Source organism: Oncorhynchus gorbuscha, linkage group LG16, assembly GCF_021184085.1.
Source record: "Oncorhynchus gorbuscha isolate QuinsamMale2020 ecotype Even-year linkage group LG16, OgorEven_v1.0, whole genome shotgun sequence".
In the NCBI taxonomy this organism is placed as follows: domain Eukaryota; kingdom Metazoa; phylum Chordata; class Actinopteri; order Salmoniformes; family Salmonidae; genus Oncorhynchus; species Oncorhynchus gorbuscha.
The window spans coordinates 42,284,450-42,304,760 of record NC_060188.1 but is presented as its reverse complement, the minus strand read 5'-3'; the positions used below and the strand labels follow the sequence as shown (position 1 = coordinate 42,304,760).

General features: G+C 43.7%; 1 protein-coding gene across 1 annotated transcript in view; it reads right to left on the bottom strand.

The window, feature by feature from the left end:
• LOC123999941 (PDZ and LIM domain protein 4-like) overlaps positions 1 to 20,311 on the bottom strand; it is a 68,161-nt gene that overhangs the window by 41,666 nt on the left and 6,184 nt on the right. Inside the window, exon 2 of the mRNA XM_046305988.1 lies at positions 108 to 259. Within this exon, the coding sequence (XP_046161944.1) occupies positions 108 to 259 (152 nt within the window). The remainder of the gene's footprint in view (positions 1 to 107; positions 260 to 20,311) is intronic.

Sequence of the window (20,311 nt, the reverse complement as noted above, 5' to 3'; positions counted from 1 at the left end):
ATAGTGATAATAGCAAAAATATGTCTGCCCTGAACCTACGCATAGATTTACCATGGCGTTATGTTTGTTCAAATAGAGCCCACAGTCACACTCCCATATAGACATACCTGCAGATGGCCAGTGTGAGCTCCCCAATGCAGGCCTTGATCCTGTTCTGGGCCTCCATGTGTGTCATGGTCTCTGTGTTGTCCCCATTGATGACCAGGATGGTGTCTCCAGGACACAGGTCCCCCTGTGCTGCCTTACTGCCCGGTGTCACCTTACCACCAAACAAAAGAGAAAATATTAGGGTGGAAGTGCCACACCCAGCCAAAATACAATAATACAGCCAGTCTATTCTGGCTGTAATGTGACCCACCCCAGAACTATAGGTTTACATTTTCTATTGCCAGTTGCAGTGAGTGACACAGCAAAATTAGAAAGCAGACACTTAAAGCATTATTGGTAAGTTCGAACTCTTTGAATTTTGACAACATTGAAGTGAGTGTTAATACAGTGATAGCAGGGCGGCAGGTAGCTTAGTGGTTAGAGCATTGGGCCAGTAACCAAAAGGTTGCTGGACCGAATCCCCGAGCTGACAAGGTAAAAAATAATCTGTTGTTCTTCCCCTGAAGAAGGCCCACTGTTCCTCCGTAGGCAGTCATTGTAAATGAGAATGTATTTTTAACTGACTTGCCTAGTTAAATATAGGGTACTACTATGACCCATAGGGCTCTGGTCAAAAGTAATGCAATGTATACAAAATAGGGTGCCATTTGAGATGCACTAAGCCCATGAGTGCTGTCCATCAGAACACACACACATAGCCTCTGTCTAATACTAGGAGATACATTGCGGGTTCCTTTCCGTCATCTCTCACTCCCGATATATACAAAGCCCCTGTGGATGTCTTTCTGGGCCCCATAAGAGGGGCAGAGGAGAAAGAGAGAGGGCGGGGGGAAGAGAGAGAGATTTATCTTCCTTCCTCTGGGTAAATTTTACCTTTTACAGAAACAATTGTTTACACATGACAGCAATTTTCCATAACGATCCCCCTCCCTCCCGCCATCCTCCCATCTCTTTCTGTGCCTGCATCACCGGACATCTGGATTTGGCAGTAAAACAAAACCACCAAGAGCATCACAGTGTTCCGTCCCCTCATACAACCAGGCCAGTCTTACTCTATGACCTGCCCGTATGAATGGATTATTTTACCTCCCCTGCAACATGTAAACTTTCTGTTGGACCGAACCCAAACCAATCTATACATCAGGCCGAAGGAAGAGGTTTAATAACCGGTCATACAACTAATGGAGCTCCAGTTTGTTAAAATGTCAGACACACTATTCTGTAATCAATGTCTTCAAGTGTCTCACAGCCATTCATCTTTATAGAAGAGCAATCACAACGCGATCTCATAACAAATATGGCCTATTACCCTGATGCTGTCTGCAAGTGGCATTAGGATGTATTATCATTGGAACCAATGGTTGAAACACAACTTTGTGTGAAAAGAACATTTTGACAAAAATACATCAAATAAATGGCAGCCAACTGTTTAACGATTTGAGTACATGAACTGTGAAAACAATGTTAATGTCTCACATTATGCAAATTAAATTTGCTGAATGACCTGAAGATTATCGACATCACCCTGCATTATCTACAGAGAAAAAGTGCTTCTGCAACAGGGGAGCAGGCTGGCACACTGAGCAGTGCTTTGCTTTAATATGAAGAAATGCACGTCAATTCATTGTCCATGAAAAACTCATCGCTGAGATGTATTTCAGTGTTAAATGCAAAATGTACAGTCTCTGACTCCCTTCTCAGTCACAGGCAGTCCCAGTTTCGGTAAACTGAGGGGTCACTGGCGTGGGATCTGACTAGGTCTGAGTAAACAGAGCTAAAGTTCATTTGGAAAGCATTCAGACCTGTTGACTTCTTCTTCTTCTTCTTCTTCTCCTTTTTTTTTACATCACAGCCTAATTCTAAAATGTATTAAAATGGGTTTTTTCCTCATCAATCTACACACAATACCCAATAAGCAAAAACATGTTCTTAAGACATTTTTGCAATAAAAAATACATTTACATAAGTATTCAGACCATTTACTCAATACTTTGTTGAAGCACTTTTGGCAGCGATTACAGCCTCGAGTCTTCTTGGGTATGACGCTACAAGTTTGGCACATTTGTATTTGGTAAGTTTCTCTCATTCTTCTCTGCAGATCCTCTCAAGCTCTGTCAGATTATATGGGGAGCGTTGCTGCACAGCTATTTTCAGGTCTCTCCAGAGTTGTTCGATCGGGTTCAGGCTCTGGCTGGGCCACTCAAGGACATTCAGAGACTTGTCCCGAAGCCAAATCTGCATTGTCTTGACTGTGTGCTTAGGGTCATTGTCCTGTTGGAAGGTGAACCTTCACCCAAGTCCGTGGTCCTGAGCACTCTGAAGCAGGGTTTTCATCAAGGATCTCTCTATACTTTGCCCATTCATTTTTCCCTCGATCCTGACTAGTCTCCCAGTCCCTGCTGCTGGAAAACATCCCCACAGCATGATGCTGCCACCACCATGCTTCACCGTAGTGTGCCAGGTTTCCTCCAGACGTGATGCTTGACATGCAGGCCAAAGAGTTCAATCTTGGTTTCATCATAGCAGAGAATCTTGTTTCTCATGGTCTGAGTCCTTTAAGTGTCTTTTGGCAAACTCCAAGTGGGCTGTCATGTGCCTTTTACTGAAATAGTGGCTTCCGTCTGGTCACTCTACCATAAAGGCCTGATTGGTGGAGTGCTGCAGAGATGGTTGTCCTTCTGGAAGGTTCTCCCATCTCCACAGAGGAACTCTGGAGCTCGGTCAGAGTGACCATCGGGTTCTTGGTCACCGCCCAGACCAAGGCCCTTCTCCCATGCAATGATAAATGTGGGACCTTATATAGACAGGTGTTTACCTTTCCGAGTCATGTCAAATCAATTGAATGTACCACAGGTGGACTCCAATAAAGATGTAGAAACATCTCAAGGATGATCAATGGAAACAGAATGCACCGGAGCTCAATTTCGAGTCTCATAGCAAAGGGTCTGAATGCTTATGTAAATAAGGTATTTCTGTTTTTAATTATTAATACATTTGCAATCATTTCTAAAAAACAGGTTTCACTTTGTCACTATGGGGTAATGTGTGTCGATTGATGGGGACTTTATTTATTTAATCCATTTTAGAATAAGGCTGTAACGTAACAAAATGTGGAAAAAGTAAAGGGGTCTGAATACTTTCCGAATGCACTGTATGTTGTAGATGATGTGGCTTTGCTGCTGTGTCACAGTGTAGGAGGTTGTGTTGTTATTGCAGAGAGACAAAGACCACCTAAGGGTCAGGCCATGAATGGCCATCCAGACGTGACTCACTCACGTTCCCTCACTAAATCTCCACAACAGGCCTTTAATTATCGGCAATACAAAACATTTCAGAGTCCAGACCCCTTCTTAGGCATATTTAACTGACTTTGATTGCATCATGATCCAGTGCGTTGCTGGAGCAATCTAAACAATCTGAGTCACTCTATGAGGTGGCCCCTTTACAGAATGACACAGTTAATCAGTAACACACTCTGTCGGTGGTTAGCATATGACATTATAATGTCACACCGATAAGCCATGGGGCCTGCCAAAGACTGAGCTCCGCCTCAAAATACAGTATATATATTTTTTTTAGGATACTGCAAGATTAACAGTTTTGGTGGGATGTGAAAAGGGGCAGGGTCATAGTATTGTGTCATGTCATCATCGTGTGCCAAAATACAGGCGAAATTCATCTGAACCGTTAACTCTGTGGTCTCGATTGGCTGTTAGACAAGGCTACATACTTTGCTGTATACAGGCTCACATGGTGCAATAGAGGAATAATGCTGGCAACCGGACAAACAACCACTTTTGTTTGCTTGCTTGTTGGATGATGGAAACTAAGGTTATTGCCTTGGCCTTGAGGACATTTGGGGAAAATCATTACTTTTTAGGTTACAAAATTCCCAACGCCGTTTGATTGTTGCACTCTAACAAAGAGGTTCAAATGTGCCAGTGCCATAAACAATGGAGCAGCTGTCGAGTAAATGCATTGGCTCTTTCTTTAATGAGAAGGCAAGGCCAGGGAGAGCCTGCTTGATCTTCAATGCAGCCGAGGAAGAATGCCGTCGCCCATTATGCTGCGTGTATGACCGCGGCGTTAGTCATTGCGTGTAATGTTCTGAATCTAATTTGTGTAGCTGAATGTCTGGTCCTTCCTCTGCAAGTGAAAGTCCACTCCTCTGCGCTCCATTGACCAATATCCATCTCCTTTCTTTGTGACACTTCACTGAGTAATACGGTAGTATGTGCCTCAATTGTATACATTCATTTGCCATTTGTTTGAAGGTAATTGAAACCATTATGAAACGCGTTAAGTGCTGATAGAAGTGGCAGCTATTTGTGCCTCATTCTAGAGGTTTTCATGTCACTTCTTTCAAACCTGGAGGAAGTGGCGGCAGGAACGCCTTGGCCGACAACAAGTAAATCTCATTTGGCTGTATGTCACATGGCTCTTGTTAGATATGTGGCACAGTGACAGACAGAAAACTTCGGGGCACAGGGACAATGTGTTCAGCACTATGGTATTAGGGAAGCACAGATCATAAAACAGCAAGGGAACAAGAAAGGCCTGTAAATCTAATTTTAGGAGGAACTAAGAGGAAAAATGAATAATCTACTGTACAGTGGGGTCTGGAATTATTGACACCCTTAATAAAGATGTGCAAAAATGACTGTATAAAATATATATTTCAAATACTGAATTACTGTATACTGAACAAAAATATAAACACAACATGTAAAGTGTTGGTCCATGAGCTGATTCCATACATTTTCCATTGGCATAAAAAGCTTATTTCTTTCAAATGACGTGCAGAAATGTGTTTACATCTCTGTTAATGAGCATTTCTCCTTTGCCAAGATCATCCATCCACCTGATAGGTGTGGCATATCAAGAACCTGATTAAACAGCATGATCATTACACAGGTGCAACTTGTGCTGGGGAGAATAAAAGTACACTCTAAAATGTGCAGCTTTTTAACCCAACACAATACGTCTCAAGTTTTGAGGGAGCATGCAACTGGCATACTGACATCGTTTTAGAGAATTTGGCCGTACGTCCAACCGACCTCACAACCACAGACCACTTTAACCATGCCAGTCCAGGATCTCCACGTCCTGGCTTCTTCAACTGCAGGACCAGCCACCCGGACAGCTGATGAAACTGAGGAGTAGTTCTGTCTGTAATAAAGCCCCTTTGTGTAGGAAAACTAATTCTGATTGGCTGGGTCTGGGTCTGGCTCCCCAGTGGGCGGGCATGGCTCCCAAGTGGGAGGACCTATGCCCTCCCAGGCCCACCCATGGCTGTGCCCCTGTCCAGTCATGTGAAATCCATAGATTAGGGCCTATTGAATTTATTTCAATTGACTGATTTCCTTATTATGAACTGTAACTTCAGATGCATTTATATTTTTGTTCAGTATATATTGAATGTTCAAATAATGGGGAAATTGCTCAGAATTTTTATTTGTTTTCTATATTTTGTTTAACAAGTGTAAACAATAAAAAAAACATTCTCAAAATGGTAGGGATCAAAATTATTTACACCCCTGTTTTCAATACCTTTAAATGCTTCAATTGCGAGGATAATGGCACTGAGCCTTTTTCAAAAATGTTTAATATTTGGAGAACACAAAATCCTGCTAGATTCTTGATATCCATTTTCTGCACATATGAACTGCCCTCTTCCATTCAAAACACGGGTTTTCAATGGGTTTTCAAGTCTGGAGATTAAGATGGCCATCGCAAAATGATTTGTGGCCAATTAACCATTTCTTTGTGGATTTTGAAGTGTTAATTGGGTTATTGTCTTGCTGGGAGATCCACTTGTGGCCAAGTTTCAGCTTCCTGGCAGAGGTAACCATGTTTTGGGCCAAAATGTCCTGGTACTGGCTAAATTTTCATGTCATGTGACCAAAGCACCGGTTCCAATCCAAGTGCCAATGCCATTTAGCAAATACCAGGCATTTACATTGTTGGATGACATGAAAATAGAGCTCTTTGGCCATGCACACAAGTACCAGGTCTTGTTTTGAGGTGATTTGACTGATGTAATGTCTATGCTAATATGGCTCAAATTAGCTAGCTAGCTAACCAACAACTGAAACTTTGTATCTGAGAGACAATTGCTCATTGTGCAAATTGATTTATGTTTTCAATAAACATTTAGAGACTAAATATAGTTTACATGTTGTCAACAGTCTAAGCCAACCCTGTCTGTTTTGCCCCATAGTTGCACCCACATTGGTTTAGTTGCTAAACAACCAACCCATCAATTAAAATGGGAGTTTTATTTCACATAACAGGATTGACCTTAAAATGAGAAGACAGGATTGTTGTTTTTTAACCTTAAAATGAATCACTAATCACATGAAATAAACAATAATTGTCAGAAATGACTTGGTCAACACAACAAAATAAGTAGAGAGTTACAATGATGGTGAAAACTCTGAGAAATGTTGTGGTGAAGTGGGTAAAATCTTCCTAGAAGTCACAGAGTATCCTTAGAGGGACACGTCAAAAGGAATAATTTTGGCACTTCAGCAAGTCTTTGTTGATTTTTTTTTTGTTTTATACAGATTTATAGAATTTTCCATGTGGTCTATTTTAAAGGGCACTTAATTTAATACAGGGATGGCTAAATCCAGTCCTCAGGGGCTGAAGTGGCGTCACTTTTCCACATCCCTAGCAGACAAAGCTGATTAAACTAATTGCGTCCTAAACTGAAGGTCATGATTAGTTGATTATTGGAGTCAGGTGTGTTAGCTGGAGCTGGGGCAAAAAAAAGTGGACACCAATCAAGCCCAAGGACTGAAGTTTCCCATTCCTGATTTAATATAACATATTTGTGCACAAATTCTACCAAAAGGCACTCATTTCATAGAAGGACCCAGATACATTCCTTTCTCTGATAAAAGATAACTTCAGAGGAAAGGAAAATATAACAGAGTCCAAATGTCGGTGAAGTAAATCTCTCCTTGCATTTGAAAGAAGGAAACTCAGACATTGGGAGTCAAATACAGAATACTCCCAAATACAGAAGACTCCCTCCCGCCTTAACTGCTCAGATAATATGTATCTGATAAAGTAAACATCAGTGACCCCATTCAGTAGAGAAAATACATAAGAACATCGATTGAAATGTCAAATATATAGAAAAGGTTTGATAAACCGTATGCACAGGATCTGACCTTGGCATAAGAGTATACACCTACTACTGTATAGCCTTCCTAGCTAATGTTGGTATGCAGAACACTTTGAGAAACTTATTTGTCAAATGTCCAAAGGAGAATCTTTAGGGAAATCATCCATTTTCAGGACCACACAACAGGACATACAGCTTGGACTGGAGCCTTTTAAAGGAAACTCGTAAAAAAATCCGTAACGACAAACACATTTTAGTTTTTTATTTTACATGACATGGCGTTGCGAACTACTGTCCAAGAGGAATTCTGTTTATGAATTAGCACCATTAGCTGGTCTTGACTTATGTCACCTCTTGCATGGGAGTTGAATTGACATTGATTTAACAAGGTTTTATCCCCTAACTGATATATTCTGCACATCCCTTCAAAATGCTTTGACAATTACTTCAGAGATCTGGCTGGCTCCCTTGGTTGGCAATTTAGATGCATGAGTCCTACGGACTTCTCACTCACATCTCAAGCCTAATTAGCACCTACAAACCAGCTATTGCAATCAGGATGGTGTACTGGGAACCAGTATTTCATTGTATAAGAATGCAGGTGTTCTAGATCATTAACTCAGAGATACGCAAAGGCATATCTGCAATCTATGTAAAATAGAGGACTGCCGAGGACCTGGATTGAAATGATTTAAAACCTTAAGATGAGCAATAATGACTCTATAAAATAAATTATTCAAATACTGAGCTATATGCCAAAAAAATTGAAATTATATTATTTTATACTAATTAAACTGCTCAGAAAAAAATATAAAGTCATACTTTTTTAATCAAAAAAGGTTAAGGGTCAAAATTCTTATAACTAAAGTAGTCATAAGTGTCATATTTGGTCCCATATTCCTAACACGCAATGACTACAAGCTTGTGACTCTATAAACTTGTTGAGTGCACTTCCAGTTGGTTTTAGTTGTGTTTCAGATTATTTTGTGCCCAATAGAAGTGAATGGTAAAAAATGTATTGTGTCATTTTGGAGTAACTTTTATTGTAAATAAGAACAGAATATGTTTCTAAACACTTCTACATTCATGCAGATGCTACCATGATTACGGACAATCCAGAATAAATTGTGAATAATGTTGAGTGAGAAAGTTACAGAGGGTCAAAGATCATACCCCCAAGACCTGCTAACCTCCCCTGTTATTGTAATGTTTAGAGGTCAGCATTTCTTGGGGGATATGATCTTTGACTCTCTGCAACTACTGTGGTTTATACAGAGCCTTCTGAATTTATTCAGACCGTTTGACTTTTACACATATTGATACGTTACAGCCTTATTCTAAAATTGATTAAAACATGTTTCCCCATCAATCTACACACAATACTCCACAATGTATTGCCGCCCCATTAAAAATTCAAATGTATTAAAAATAAAAACTGAAACATCACATTCATACCCTTTACTCAGTACTTTGTTGAAGCACTTTTAGCAGCGATTACAGCATTGAGTCTTCTTGGGTATTGAGTCTTCTTGGCTACAAGCTTGGCACAGGTGTATTTGGAGAGTTTCTCCAATTCTTCTCTGCAGATCGTCTCAATTTTCACGTCTCTCCAGAGCTGTTCGATTGGGTTCATGTCCGGGCTCTGGCTGGGCCACTCAAGGACATTCAGAGACTTGTCCCGAAGCCACTCCTGCGTTATCTTGGCTGTGTGCTTAGGGTCGTTGTCCTGTTGGAAGGTGAACCTTCGCCCCAGTCTGGAGACCTGAGCACTCTGGAGCAAGTCTTCATCAAGGATCTCTCTGTACTTTGCTCTGTTCATCTTTCCCTCGATCCTGACTAGTCTCCCAGTCCCTGCCGCTGAAAAACATCCTCAAAGCATGATGCTGCCACCACCATCCTTCAACGTGGGGATGGTACCAGGTTTCCTCAAGAGTTCAATCTTGGTTTCATCAGACCAGAGAATCTTGTTTCTCATGGTCTGAGAGTATTTAAGTGCCTTTTGGCAAACTCCAAGTGGGCTGTCATGTGCCTTTTACTGAGGAGTGACTACCGTTTGGTCACTCTACAATAAAGGCCTGATTGTTGGAGTGCTGCAGAGAAGGTTGTCCTTCTGGAAGGTTCTTTCATCTCCACAGAGGAACTCTAGAGCTCTGTCAGAGTGATCATCGGGTTCTTGGTCACCTCCCTGACCAAGGCCCTTCTCCCCCGGTTCTTATTTACAATGACGGCCTAGGAACAGTGGGTTAACTGCCTGTTCAGGGGCAGAACGACAGATTCTGTCATGTTTTGTCATTAATTATCATGTCTTGTCCCTGTGCTTCCCCTTCTATTCGTTTCCCTCTGCTGGTCTTATTAGGTTCTTTCCCTCTTTCTATCCCTCTCTCTCCCCCTCCCTCTCTCACTCTCTCGCTCTCTCTTCTCTCTATCGTTCCGTTCCTGCTCCCAGCTGTTCCTATTCCCCTAATCAATCATTTAGTCTTCCCACACCTGTTCCCGATCCTTTTCCCTGATTAGAGTCCCTATTTCTCTCCTTGTTTTCCGTTCCTGCCCCGTCGGATCCTTATCTATGATTCACCGTGCTGTGTCTATGTTTTGCCCTGTCGTGTCGTGTTTCCCTCAGATGCTGCGTGGTGAGCAGGTGTCTGAGTCTGCTAGGTTCAAGTGCCTTCCCGAGGCAACCTGCAGTTCTCGATCAAGTCTCCAGTCTGTTCTTACGAGTAGTATTATGCTTTTTGTTTTGTAAAGTTTCTTACTGGATTAAAAACTCTGTTTTCGCCAAGTCGCTTTTGGGTCCTCATTCACCTGCATAACAGAAGGATCCGACCAAGGAATGGACCCAGCGACTACAGAGGCTCGTAACACTGCCGTCAAGATCCAAGGAGCCATGCTCGGCAGACACGAGCAGGAATTGTCTGCTGCTCGCCATGCCGTGGAGAACCTGGCCGCTCAGGTTTCCGACCTCTCTGGACAGTTCCAGAGTCTTCGTCTCGTGCCACCTGTTACTTCCTGGCCTGCCGAGCCTCCGGAACCTAGGGTTAATAACCCACCTTGCTACTCCGGGCAGCCCACGGAGTGCCGCTCCTTTCTCACCCAGTGTGATATTGTGTTCTCTCTCCAACCCAACACATACTCTAGTGAGAGAGCTCGGGTTGCTTACGTCATTTCACTCCTTACTGGCCGGGCCCGAGAGTGGGGCACAGCTATCTGGGAGGCAAGGGCTGATTGTTCTAACAATTACCAGAACTTTAAAGAGGAGATGATTCGGGTTTTTGACCGTTCTGTTTTTGGTGGGGAGGCTTCTAGGGCCCTGGCTTCCCTATGCCAAGGTGATCGATCCATAACGGATTACTCTATAGAGTTTCGTACTCTTGCTGCCTCTAGTGACTGGAACGAGCCGGCGCTGCTCGCTCGTTTTCTGGAGGGACTCCACACAGTGGTCAAGGATGAGATTCTCTCTCGGGAGGTTCCTTCCAGTGTGGACTCTTTGATTGCTCTCGCCATCCGCATAGAACGACGGGTAGATCTTCGTCACCAGGCTCGTGGAAGAGAGCTCGCATCAACGGTGTTTCCCTGCTCCGCATCGCAACCATCTCCCTCCTCTGGCTCTGAGACTGAGCCCATGCAGCTGGGAGGGATTCGCATCTCGACTAAGGAGAGGGAACGGAGGATCACCAACCGCCTGTGCCTCTCTATTGCGGATTTGATGGACATTTTGTTAATTCATGTCCAGTAAGAGGCCAGAGCCCATCAGTAAGCGGAGGGCTACTGGTGAGCGCTACTACTCAGGTCTCTTCATCTAGATCCTGTACTACTATGTCGGTCCATCTACGCTGGACCGGTTCGGGTGCTACATGCAGTGCCTTGATTGACTCTGGGGCTGAGGGTTGTTTCATGGACAAAGCATGGGTTCGGAAACATAACATTCCTTTCAGACAGTTAGACAAGCCTACGCCCATGTTTGCCTTAGATGGTAGTCATCTTCCCAGTATCAGATTTGAGACACTACCTTTAACTCTCACAGTATCTGGTAACCACAGTGAGACTATTTCTTTTTTGATTTTTCGTTCACCTTTTACACCTGTTGTTTTGGGTCATCCCTGGCTAGTATGTCATAATCCTTCTATTAATTGGTCTTGTAATTCTATCCTATCCTGGAACGTATCTTGTCATGTGAAGTGCTTAATGTCTGCCATCCCTCCCATTTCTTCTGTCCCCACTTCTCAGGAGGAACCTGGCGATTTGACAGGAGTGCCGGAGGAATATCATGATCTGCGCACGGTCTTCAGTCGGTCCCGAGCCAACTCCCTTCCTCCTCACCGGTCGTATGATTGTAGTATTGATCTCCTTCCGGGGACCACTCCTCCTCGGGGTAGACTATACTCTCTGTCGGCTCCCGAACGTAAGGCTCTCGAGGATTATTTATCTGTGTCTCTTGACGCCGGTACCATAGTGCCTTCTTCCTCTCCGGCCGGGGCGGGGTTCTTTTTTGTTAAGAAGAAGGACGGTACTCTGCGCCCCTGCGTGGATTATCGAGGGCTGAATGACATAACGGTTAAGAATCGTTATCCGCTTCCCCTTATGTCATCAGCCTTCGAGATTCTGCAGGGAGCCAGGTGCTTTACTAAGTTGGACCTTCGTAACGCTTACCATCTCGTGCGCATCAGAGAGGGGGACGAGTGGAAAACGGCGTTTAACACTCCGTTAGGGCATTTTGAGTACCGGGTTCTGCCGTTTGGTCTCGCCAATGCGCCAGCTGTTTTTCAGGCATTAGTTAATGATGTTCTGAGAGACATGCTGAACATCTTTGTTTTTGTCTATCTTGACGATATCCTGATTTTTTCACCATCACTCGAGATTCATGTTCAGCACGTTCGACGTGTTCTACAGCGCCTTTTAGAGAATTGTCTCTACGTAAAGGCTGAGAAGTGCTCTTTTCATGTCTCCTCCGTTACTTTTCTCGGTTCCGTTATTTCCGCTGAAGGCATTCAGATGGATTCCGCTAAGGTCCAAGCTGTCAGTGATTGGCCCGTTCCAAGGTCACGTGTCGAGTTGCAGCGCTTTTTAGGTTTCGCTAATTTCTATCGGCGTTTCATTCGTAATTTCGGTCAAGTTGCTGCCCCTCTCACAGCTCTTACTTCTGTCAAGACGTGTTTTAAGTGGTCCGGTTCCGCCCAGGGAGCTTTTGATCTTCTAAAAGAACGTTTTACGTCCGCTCCTATCCTCGTTACTCCTGACGTCACTAGACAATTCATTGTCGAGGTTGACGCTTCAGAGGTAGGCGTGGGAGCCATTCTATCCCAGCGCTTCCAGTCTGACGATAAGGTTCATCCTTGCGCTTATTTTTCTCATCGCCTGTCGCCATCTGAGCGCAACTATGATGTGGGTAACCGTGAACTGCTCGCCATCCGCTTAGCCCTAGGCGAATGGCGACAGTGGTTGGAGGGGGCGACCGTTCCTTTTGTCGTTTGGACAGACCATAAGAACCTTGAGTACATCCGTTCTGCCAAACGACTTAATGCCCGTCAAGCTCGTTGGGCGTTGTTTTTCGCTCGTTTCGAGTTTGTGATTTCTTACCGTCCGGGTAGCAAGAACACCAAGCCTGATGCCTTATCCCGTCTGTTAAGAGCGTCTGCCTAAATGACTTAAATGTAAATGTAAATGTAGTAAATGTAAATGTAGTTCTTCTGTGGCTTCTACTGATCCCGAGGGGATTCTTCCTTATGGGCGTGTTGTCGGGTTGACAGTCTGGGGAATTGAAAGACAGGTTAAGCAAGCACTCACGCACACTGCGTCGCCGCGTGCTTGTCCTAGTAACCTCCTTTTCGTTCCTGTTTCCACTCGTCTGGCTGTTCTTCAGTGGGCTCACTCTGCCAAGTTAGCTGGTCATCCCGGTGTTCGAGGCACTCTTGCGTCTATTCGCCAGCGCTTTTGGTGGCCGACTCAGGAGCGTGACACGCGCCGTTTCGTGGCTGCTTGTTCGGACTGCGCGCAGACTAAGTCGGGTAACTCTCCTCCTGCCGGTCGTCTCAGACCGCTCCCCATTCCTTCTCGACCATGGTCTCACATCGCCCTAGACTTCATTACCGGTCTGCCTTTGTCTGCGGGGAAGACTGTGATTCTTACGGTTGTCGATAGGTTCTCTAAGGCGGCACATTTCATTCCCCTCGCTAAACTTCCTTCCGCTAAGGAGACGGCACAAATCATTATCGAGAATGTGTTCAGAATTCATGGCCTCCCGTTAGACGCCGTTTCAGACAGAGGCCCGCAATTCACATCACAGTTTTGGAGGGAGTTCTGTCGTTTGATTGGTGCGTCCGTCAGTCTCTCTTCCGGGTTTCATCCCCAGTCTAACGGTCAAGCAGAGAGGGCCAATCAGACGATTGGTCGCATACTACGCAGCCTTTCTTTCAGAAACCCTGCGTCTTGGGCAGAACAGCTCCCCTGGGCAGAATACGCTCACAACTCGCTTCCTTCGTCTGCTACCGGGTTATCTCCGTTTCAGAGTAGTCTGGGTTACCAGCCTCCTCTGTTCTCATCCCAGCTTGCCGAGTCCAGCGTTCCCTCCGCTCAAGAGTTTGTCCAACGTTGTGAGCGCACCTGGAGGAGGGTGAGGTCTGCACTTTGCCGCTACAGGGCACAGACTGTGAGAGCCGCCAATAAACGCAGGATTAAGAGTCCAAGGTATTGTTGCGGCCAGAGAGTGTGGCTTTCCACTCGCAACCTTCCTCTTACGACAGCTTCTCGTAAGTTGACTCCGCGGTTCATTGGTCCGTTCCGTGTCTCCCAGGTCGTCAATCCTGTCGCTGTGCGACTGCTTCTTCCGCGACATCTTCGTCGCGTCCATCCTGTCTTCCATGTCTCCTGTGTCAAGCCCTTTCTTCGCACCCCCGTTCGTCTTCCCTCCCCCCCTCCCGTCCTTGTCGAGAGCGCACCTATTTACAAGGTACGTAAGATCATGGACATGCGTTCTCGGGGACGTGGTCACCAATACTTAGTGGATTGGGAGGGTTACGGTCCTGAGGAGAGGAGTTGGGTTCCGTCTCGGGACGTGCTGGACCGTTCGCTTATTGATGATTTCCTCCGTTGCCGCCAGGGTTCCTCCTCGAGTGCGCCAGGAGGCGCTCGGTGAGTGGGGGGGTACTGTCATGTTTTGTCATTAATTATCATGTCTTGTCCCTGTGCTTCCCCTTCTATTCGTTTCCCTCTGCTGGTCTTATTAGGTTCTTTCCCTCTTTCTATCCCTCTCTCTCCCCCTCCCTCTCTCACTCTCTCGCTCTCTCTTCTCTCTATCGTTCCGTTCCTGCTCCCAGCTGTTCCTATTCCCCTAATCAATCATTTAGTCTTCCCACACCTGTTCCCGATCCTTTTCCCTGATTAGAGTCCCTATTTCTCTCCTTGTTTTCCGTTCCTGCCCCGTCGGATCCTTATCTATGATTCACCGTGCTGTGTCTATGTTTTGCCCTGTCGTGTCGTGTTTCCCTCAGATGCTGCGTGGTGAGCAGGTGTCTGAGTCTGCTAGGTTCAAGTGCCTTCCCGAGGCAACCTGCAGTTCTCGATCAAGTCTCCAGTCTGTTCTTACGAGTAGTATTATGCTTTTTGTTTTGTAAAGTTTCTTACTGGATTAAAAACTCTGTTTTCACCAAGTCGCTTTTGGGTCCTCATTCACCTGCATAACAGATTCAGCTCGGGGATTCGAACTTGCAACCTTTCGGGTACTAGTCCAACGCTCTAACCACTAGGCTACCCTGCCGCCCCAGAATGATGGAGGCCACTGTGTTCTTGGGGACCTTCAATGCTGCAGACATTTTTTTGGTACCATTCCCCCGAACTGTGCCTCAACACAATCCTGTCCTGGAGCTCTACAGACAATTCCTTCGACCTCATGGCTTGGTTTTTGCTCTGACATTCTCTGTCAACTGTATGACCTTATATAGACAAAGGTCAGTGCTTTTCCAAATCATGTCCAATCAATTGAATTTAGCACAGGTGGATTGTAGAAACATCTAAGGATTATCAACTGAAACAGGATGCCCTCAAGCTCAGTTTTGAGTCCCATAGCAAAAGGTCTGAATACGTATTGCTTATAAGGTATTTATGTTTAGATTTTTTTTTTTTTTTTACATTTGTAAACATTTCTGAAAAACCTGTTATTATGGGGTATTGTGTGTTGATTGCTGAGGATTATTTTTAAAATACGTTTTAGAATAAGGCTGTAACGTAACAAAATGTGGAAAAAGTAAAGGGGTCTGAATACTTTCGGAAGGCACTGTAACTAGCCCCATGGGTGATCCAAGCTGGATCCAAGCTGGATTCCTTCCTTGTTTTTTATATTGGAGATGACTACATTAGACACTTTCATTGTGTGTTATGGTAAGCATTTCACTGCAAGGTCTACTACACCTGTTGTATTCAGCGCACGTGACAAATAAACTTTGATTTGATTTGATATGGAGTGGATCTGATGTTATTTTAAGCACTGTATATAAGATGTTAGGTGCTTACATTTGTCATATTTCACACATGTACAAGTGAGATTTGGAAATGTGTTTTTTGCATATCCCACTCTTTAAACTTCATTCCTTGACATGCACCAATTTGTAAGTCGCTCTGGATAAGAGCGTCTGCTAAATGACTTAAATGTAATGTAAATGTAAGAGTCACTAGAGACTCAATGCAACAAGAGGATAGAACACATTTAAAACTTTGCTTGTTATGGTGAGGTTGCAGAAACAATGGAATGGAGAGAGGGGTCAGAGATCAGCCATTATTGATGGCGACCCTGGAGCAATTAGGGTTAAGTGCCTTGCTCAAGGGCACATTGACATATTTTTCACCTAGGGGAATTGAACCAGCAAACCTTTTGTTTACAGGCCCAACGCTCCTAATCGCTAGGCTACCTGCCACCCTGTGATTCGTCAGTGGACACGTCCCAAATCACACCCTTTTCCCATAGTGCACTAGTTTTGACCAGATCCCTATGGGCCCTGATCAAAAGTAGTGCACCACATAAGGAATAGGGTGTCATTTGGGATGCCGCCAGTGACTTTTTATAGTGCCAGCTATGCAGTTTGGGTATGGGTCTAACTGACCTAAGGAAGTTTTTCTGAGAAAGCCTTGTCTAATAATGTCTTTGTACAATAAAATCCACAAGCATGATATCAGATGATCAGCACTTGCACTGCACAAAGTCATGGTACTGTAAACCCTTGAAAGCATTTTTTTTAATGTACGCTAAGCAAGGATGTCAATGGTCTAGAACAGTAGTCCCCAAATTTGTATAGTCCCGTACCCTTCAAACATTCAACCTCGAGCTGCGTACCCCCTCAGCGCACTCTCAAATGTTGTTTTGTTGCCATCATTGTAAGCCTGCCACACACACACTTTACGATACATTTATTAAACATAAGAATGAGTGTGAGTTTGTCACAACCCGGCTCGTGGAAAGTGACAAATAGCTCTTATAGGACCAGGGCACAAATAAATAATAATCAATAATTTTGCTCTTTATTTGACCATCTTACATATAAAACTTTATTTGTTAATCGATAATAGTGAATAACTCACCACGGTTTAATGGGAAGGGTGTGATTGAAAGGATGCACATAACTCTGCAATGTTGTCTTGTATTGGAGAGAGTCTCAGTCTTAAATCATTTTCCACACACAGTCTGTGCCTGTTTTGAGTTGTCATGCTAGTGAGGGCAGATAGGTACAGTGCGTGGTTGCAAAGGGCATCAGTGTCTTAACAGAGCGATTTGCCAAGGCAGGATACTCTGAGAGCAGCCCAATCCAGAAATATGGCAGTGGACATTCAATTTTCACAGAACCGTTTGTTGCAATATCAATAAGGCTCTCTTGTTCAGATATCGGTAAGTGGACTGGAGGCAGGACATGAAAGGGATAACGAATCCAGTTGTTTGTGTCATCCGTTTCGGGAAAGTACCTGCGTAATTGCACACCAAACTATATCACATTTGACATTGTCCGTCATCCAGCTATAACACATAGAATTCACTGGCTTGTATTGAAGCAGTAATTGTTTCAGAATCTCCTGCCATGTCACTGATATGTCATGAAACAGTGTTGTTTGACGAAGATATTGTCTGTATAGTTTTTTGGCCTTTTCCCCCAGGATTGTCCCAGCCATATCCGCAGCAGCAGGAAGAATTAAGTCCTCCTTATATCGTAGTTCACCATGTAAAACGCTTCTAGCCCCTTCTTATTAATGGTATCTGTTGCTTTCATACATGTTTTACTACTCAAAAATCATCTTAATTCTCACTCAAACTCCCGTGGATAATTTTTCAAATTGGCATGCTTTCTTTCTAAATGTCTGCACACGAGTGAAGGTTTCATCGAGTTGGGAGATAGTACTTGAACTTGAACATATAACACACTGTGGCTGAGGAAAGGCACAACTCTCAACCTAAGTGAACCCAAATCAATGTAGTTCTCATCCTAATTGCACCTCTTCATTGGTCCAACATCCCTGTCTGTTGTTCTGTGCTTTCCCGGGTAAGTGGGCAGTAGCTCTTCGGCTGCATCAGATTCACAACTGTCAGTGTCCATACTAGCTGGGCTAACAACAAACGTAGAATTACTGATGCTAGCATTGCACGCGCTCGTGGAAGCAGAGCAACTTGTGTCATCGACAGGTGCAGGTGTAGTACCGCTGGTAGTAGCAGTAATACCAGTAGAGCTGGTATGTGTCTCTATGGACGCGGGCCTTACTTTTTTTTGTTTTACCATTTATCCATTATCGAGCAAACGGAATGAGCAGCAGCTACGTTTGGCTACATACGGACCGTTAGAGGAATTCCTGCGAGAGATTAACAGTTAATGTGATTGGAGGTTAATTATTTGACTAGTCTACCTCTATTTGACATTGTGTTGTTATTTTTCTGAACACTAGATGGTTTCATTTGGGGGTTATTTTCCCAGTGAAACGAGGCTACACAGGGGAGAAAAAAACCTCACCCAAATGTCTAGCCCCGTCGGAAAATATAAATGGATGGTTTGAAAATGGGAAGATATTCCCAGTTTGGGAATATCTGGCCTAGAACATGAAATATGCCATTTCAAGTGAACTTGAGTCAGTCTCCCCTTGTGAATCTAACAATTACACCCATGGTTGCAGTGGTAGTTAAAGAGTCTGGAGGCTTGCAGCTGAGACAACACCTGGAATCCCTCAGTAGCACCACAATCTCTGATGAAAAACAAATGTCAACGCCCGGCACACTCCAGGACGCCACAACTGTTTACCCTGACTGACTATTGGCTAATGCCAAGTCCCCTGCTGGCCCCCTGACTCTTTCAGAACCTTAGAAATTGACCCATATGACTCATATTTTGAGGTAAAGTAATGTTGTTGTTGAGCTTTTAGTGAGTTATGAAAATGTATAAATATATATATTATATAGTATTATAAATTGACATTATACTGTATTAAATCTTATTATATTGATATAATTTGACCCCCACAGTAAGCTATTGTCTTGTTAGTAGCCTATCATAATGTGGGTGTTGAAAAAAGTACAACAGATATGCCAACATAGACAGTCTGTCCTGTGTCATGTAGCGAAAATGTAGCAGGTTTGTTTGGGACTTCTTGACAGAGCAGAATTATGTGGTAACGGTCACAATTCACAATGAAAGCATGGCAGCACGCTACACTTCATTCATTCAACACTAGGCTACTTTCCCATGCGAGAGGGCCTCACCACTTCAAATTGTATAATAAATGGAAAGTGAACAGAACACCTAATAGATTCAGACTTTGTGGGTGTTTGGGCTAACAAACAGCAGCCATAACAAAGTGGTGAGTCTGGCACACTTCAATACATTTTGAAGCATGAGCTGGTGGACAGTTGCAACACAATCTCACACTCAATTCGTGCAAATATGTACAAAAAGTATTTCAACAGATTTAGTGCATTTTTGTGTGGCTTAATTGGTGTGAAAAGACACATTTTTGTGCGACTGAATTTGTCGAAAAATACACCAATTTCCACTTCATTCATAGGAAAATGATTTTGGGGGTGAAAAACTTTGGAACAATCTTTTGAAAGTTATTAGAGCAATGCACAATGTGCAATGGTCTTCTACACTGCCTTTTTTGTCTCCCACATGTATTTATATAAAGAAACAAATGGGTTAACAGACCAGGTTGTCACCAAAATAGTTATAATAATATAGCATTTCATTTTTTGTGGAGCCTACATTACACCATTTTCTTCTAAATGCTTTTAATATAAGGTCCTCACTTTTTAGTGTACATTACACCATTTCTTTCATAAGGCATTTTATACAAGGCTATGTCGAATTTTATGAGTGTTGCCAGATTGGAGAAGAAAAAAAATACACTAAGGTCAAATGTTTTAGAAAACCTACTTATTCAAGGGTTTTTCTTTATTTGTACTATTTTCTACATTGTAGCATAATAGTGAAGACATCAAAACTATGAAAAACCCACATAGAATCATGTAGTGACCAAAAACGTGTTTAATATTTGAGATTGTTCAAAGAAGCCACCCTTTGCCTTGATGACATCTTCGCATGCTCTTGGCATTCTCTCAACCAGCTTCATGAGGTAGACACCTGGAATGATTTCAATTAACAGGTGTGCCTTGTTAAAAGTTCATTTTTGAGCCAGTTGTGTTGTGACAAGGTAGGGGTGGTATACAGAAGGGAAGTTAAGAACCAATATACACAGGCAGTTATGAAAAATCTAGCCTTTGCTTTCAAACAGAAATTGGTATCCTGTAGCACAAACTACAAAAAGCTCTGGGACACTGTGAAGTCCATGGAAAATAAGAGCACCTCCTCCCATCAGCCCACTGCACTGAGGCTAGGAAACACTGTCATCACCGATAAATCCACGATAATTGAGAATATCAATAAGCATTTTTCTACGGCTGGCCATGCTTTCCACCTGGCTACCCCTACCCCAGTCAACAGCCCTGCACCCCCCACGGCAACTAGCCCAAACCTTCCCCATTGCTCCTTCACCCAAATCCAGATAGCTGCTGTTCTGAAAGAGCTGCAAAATCTGGACCCTACAAATCAGCTGGGC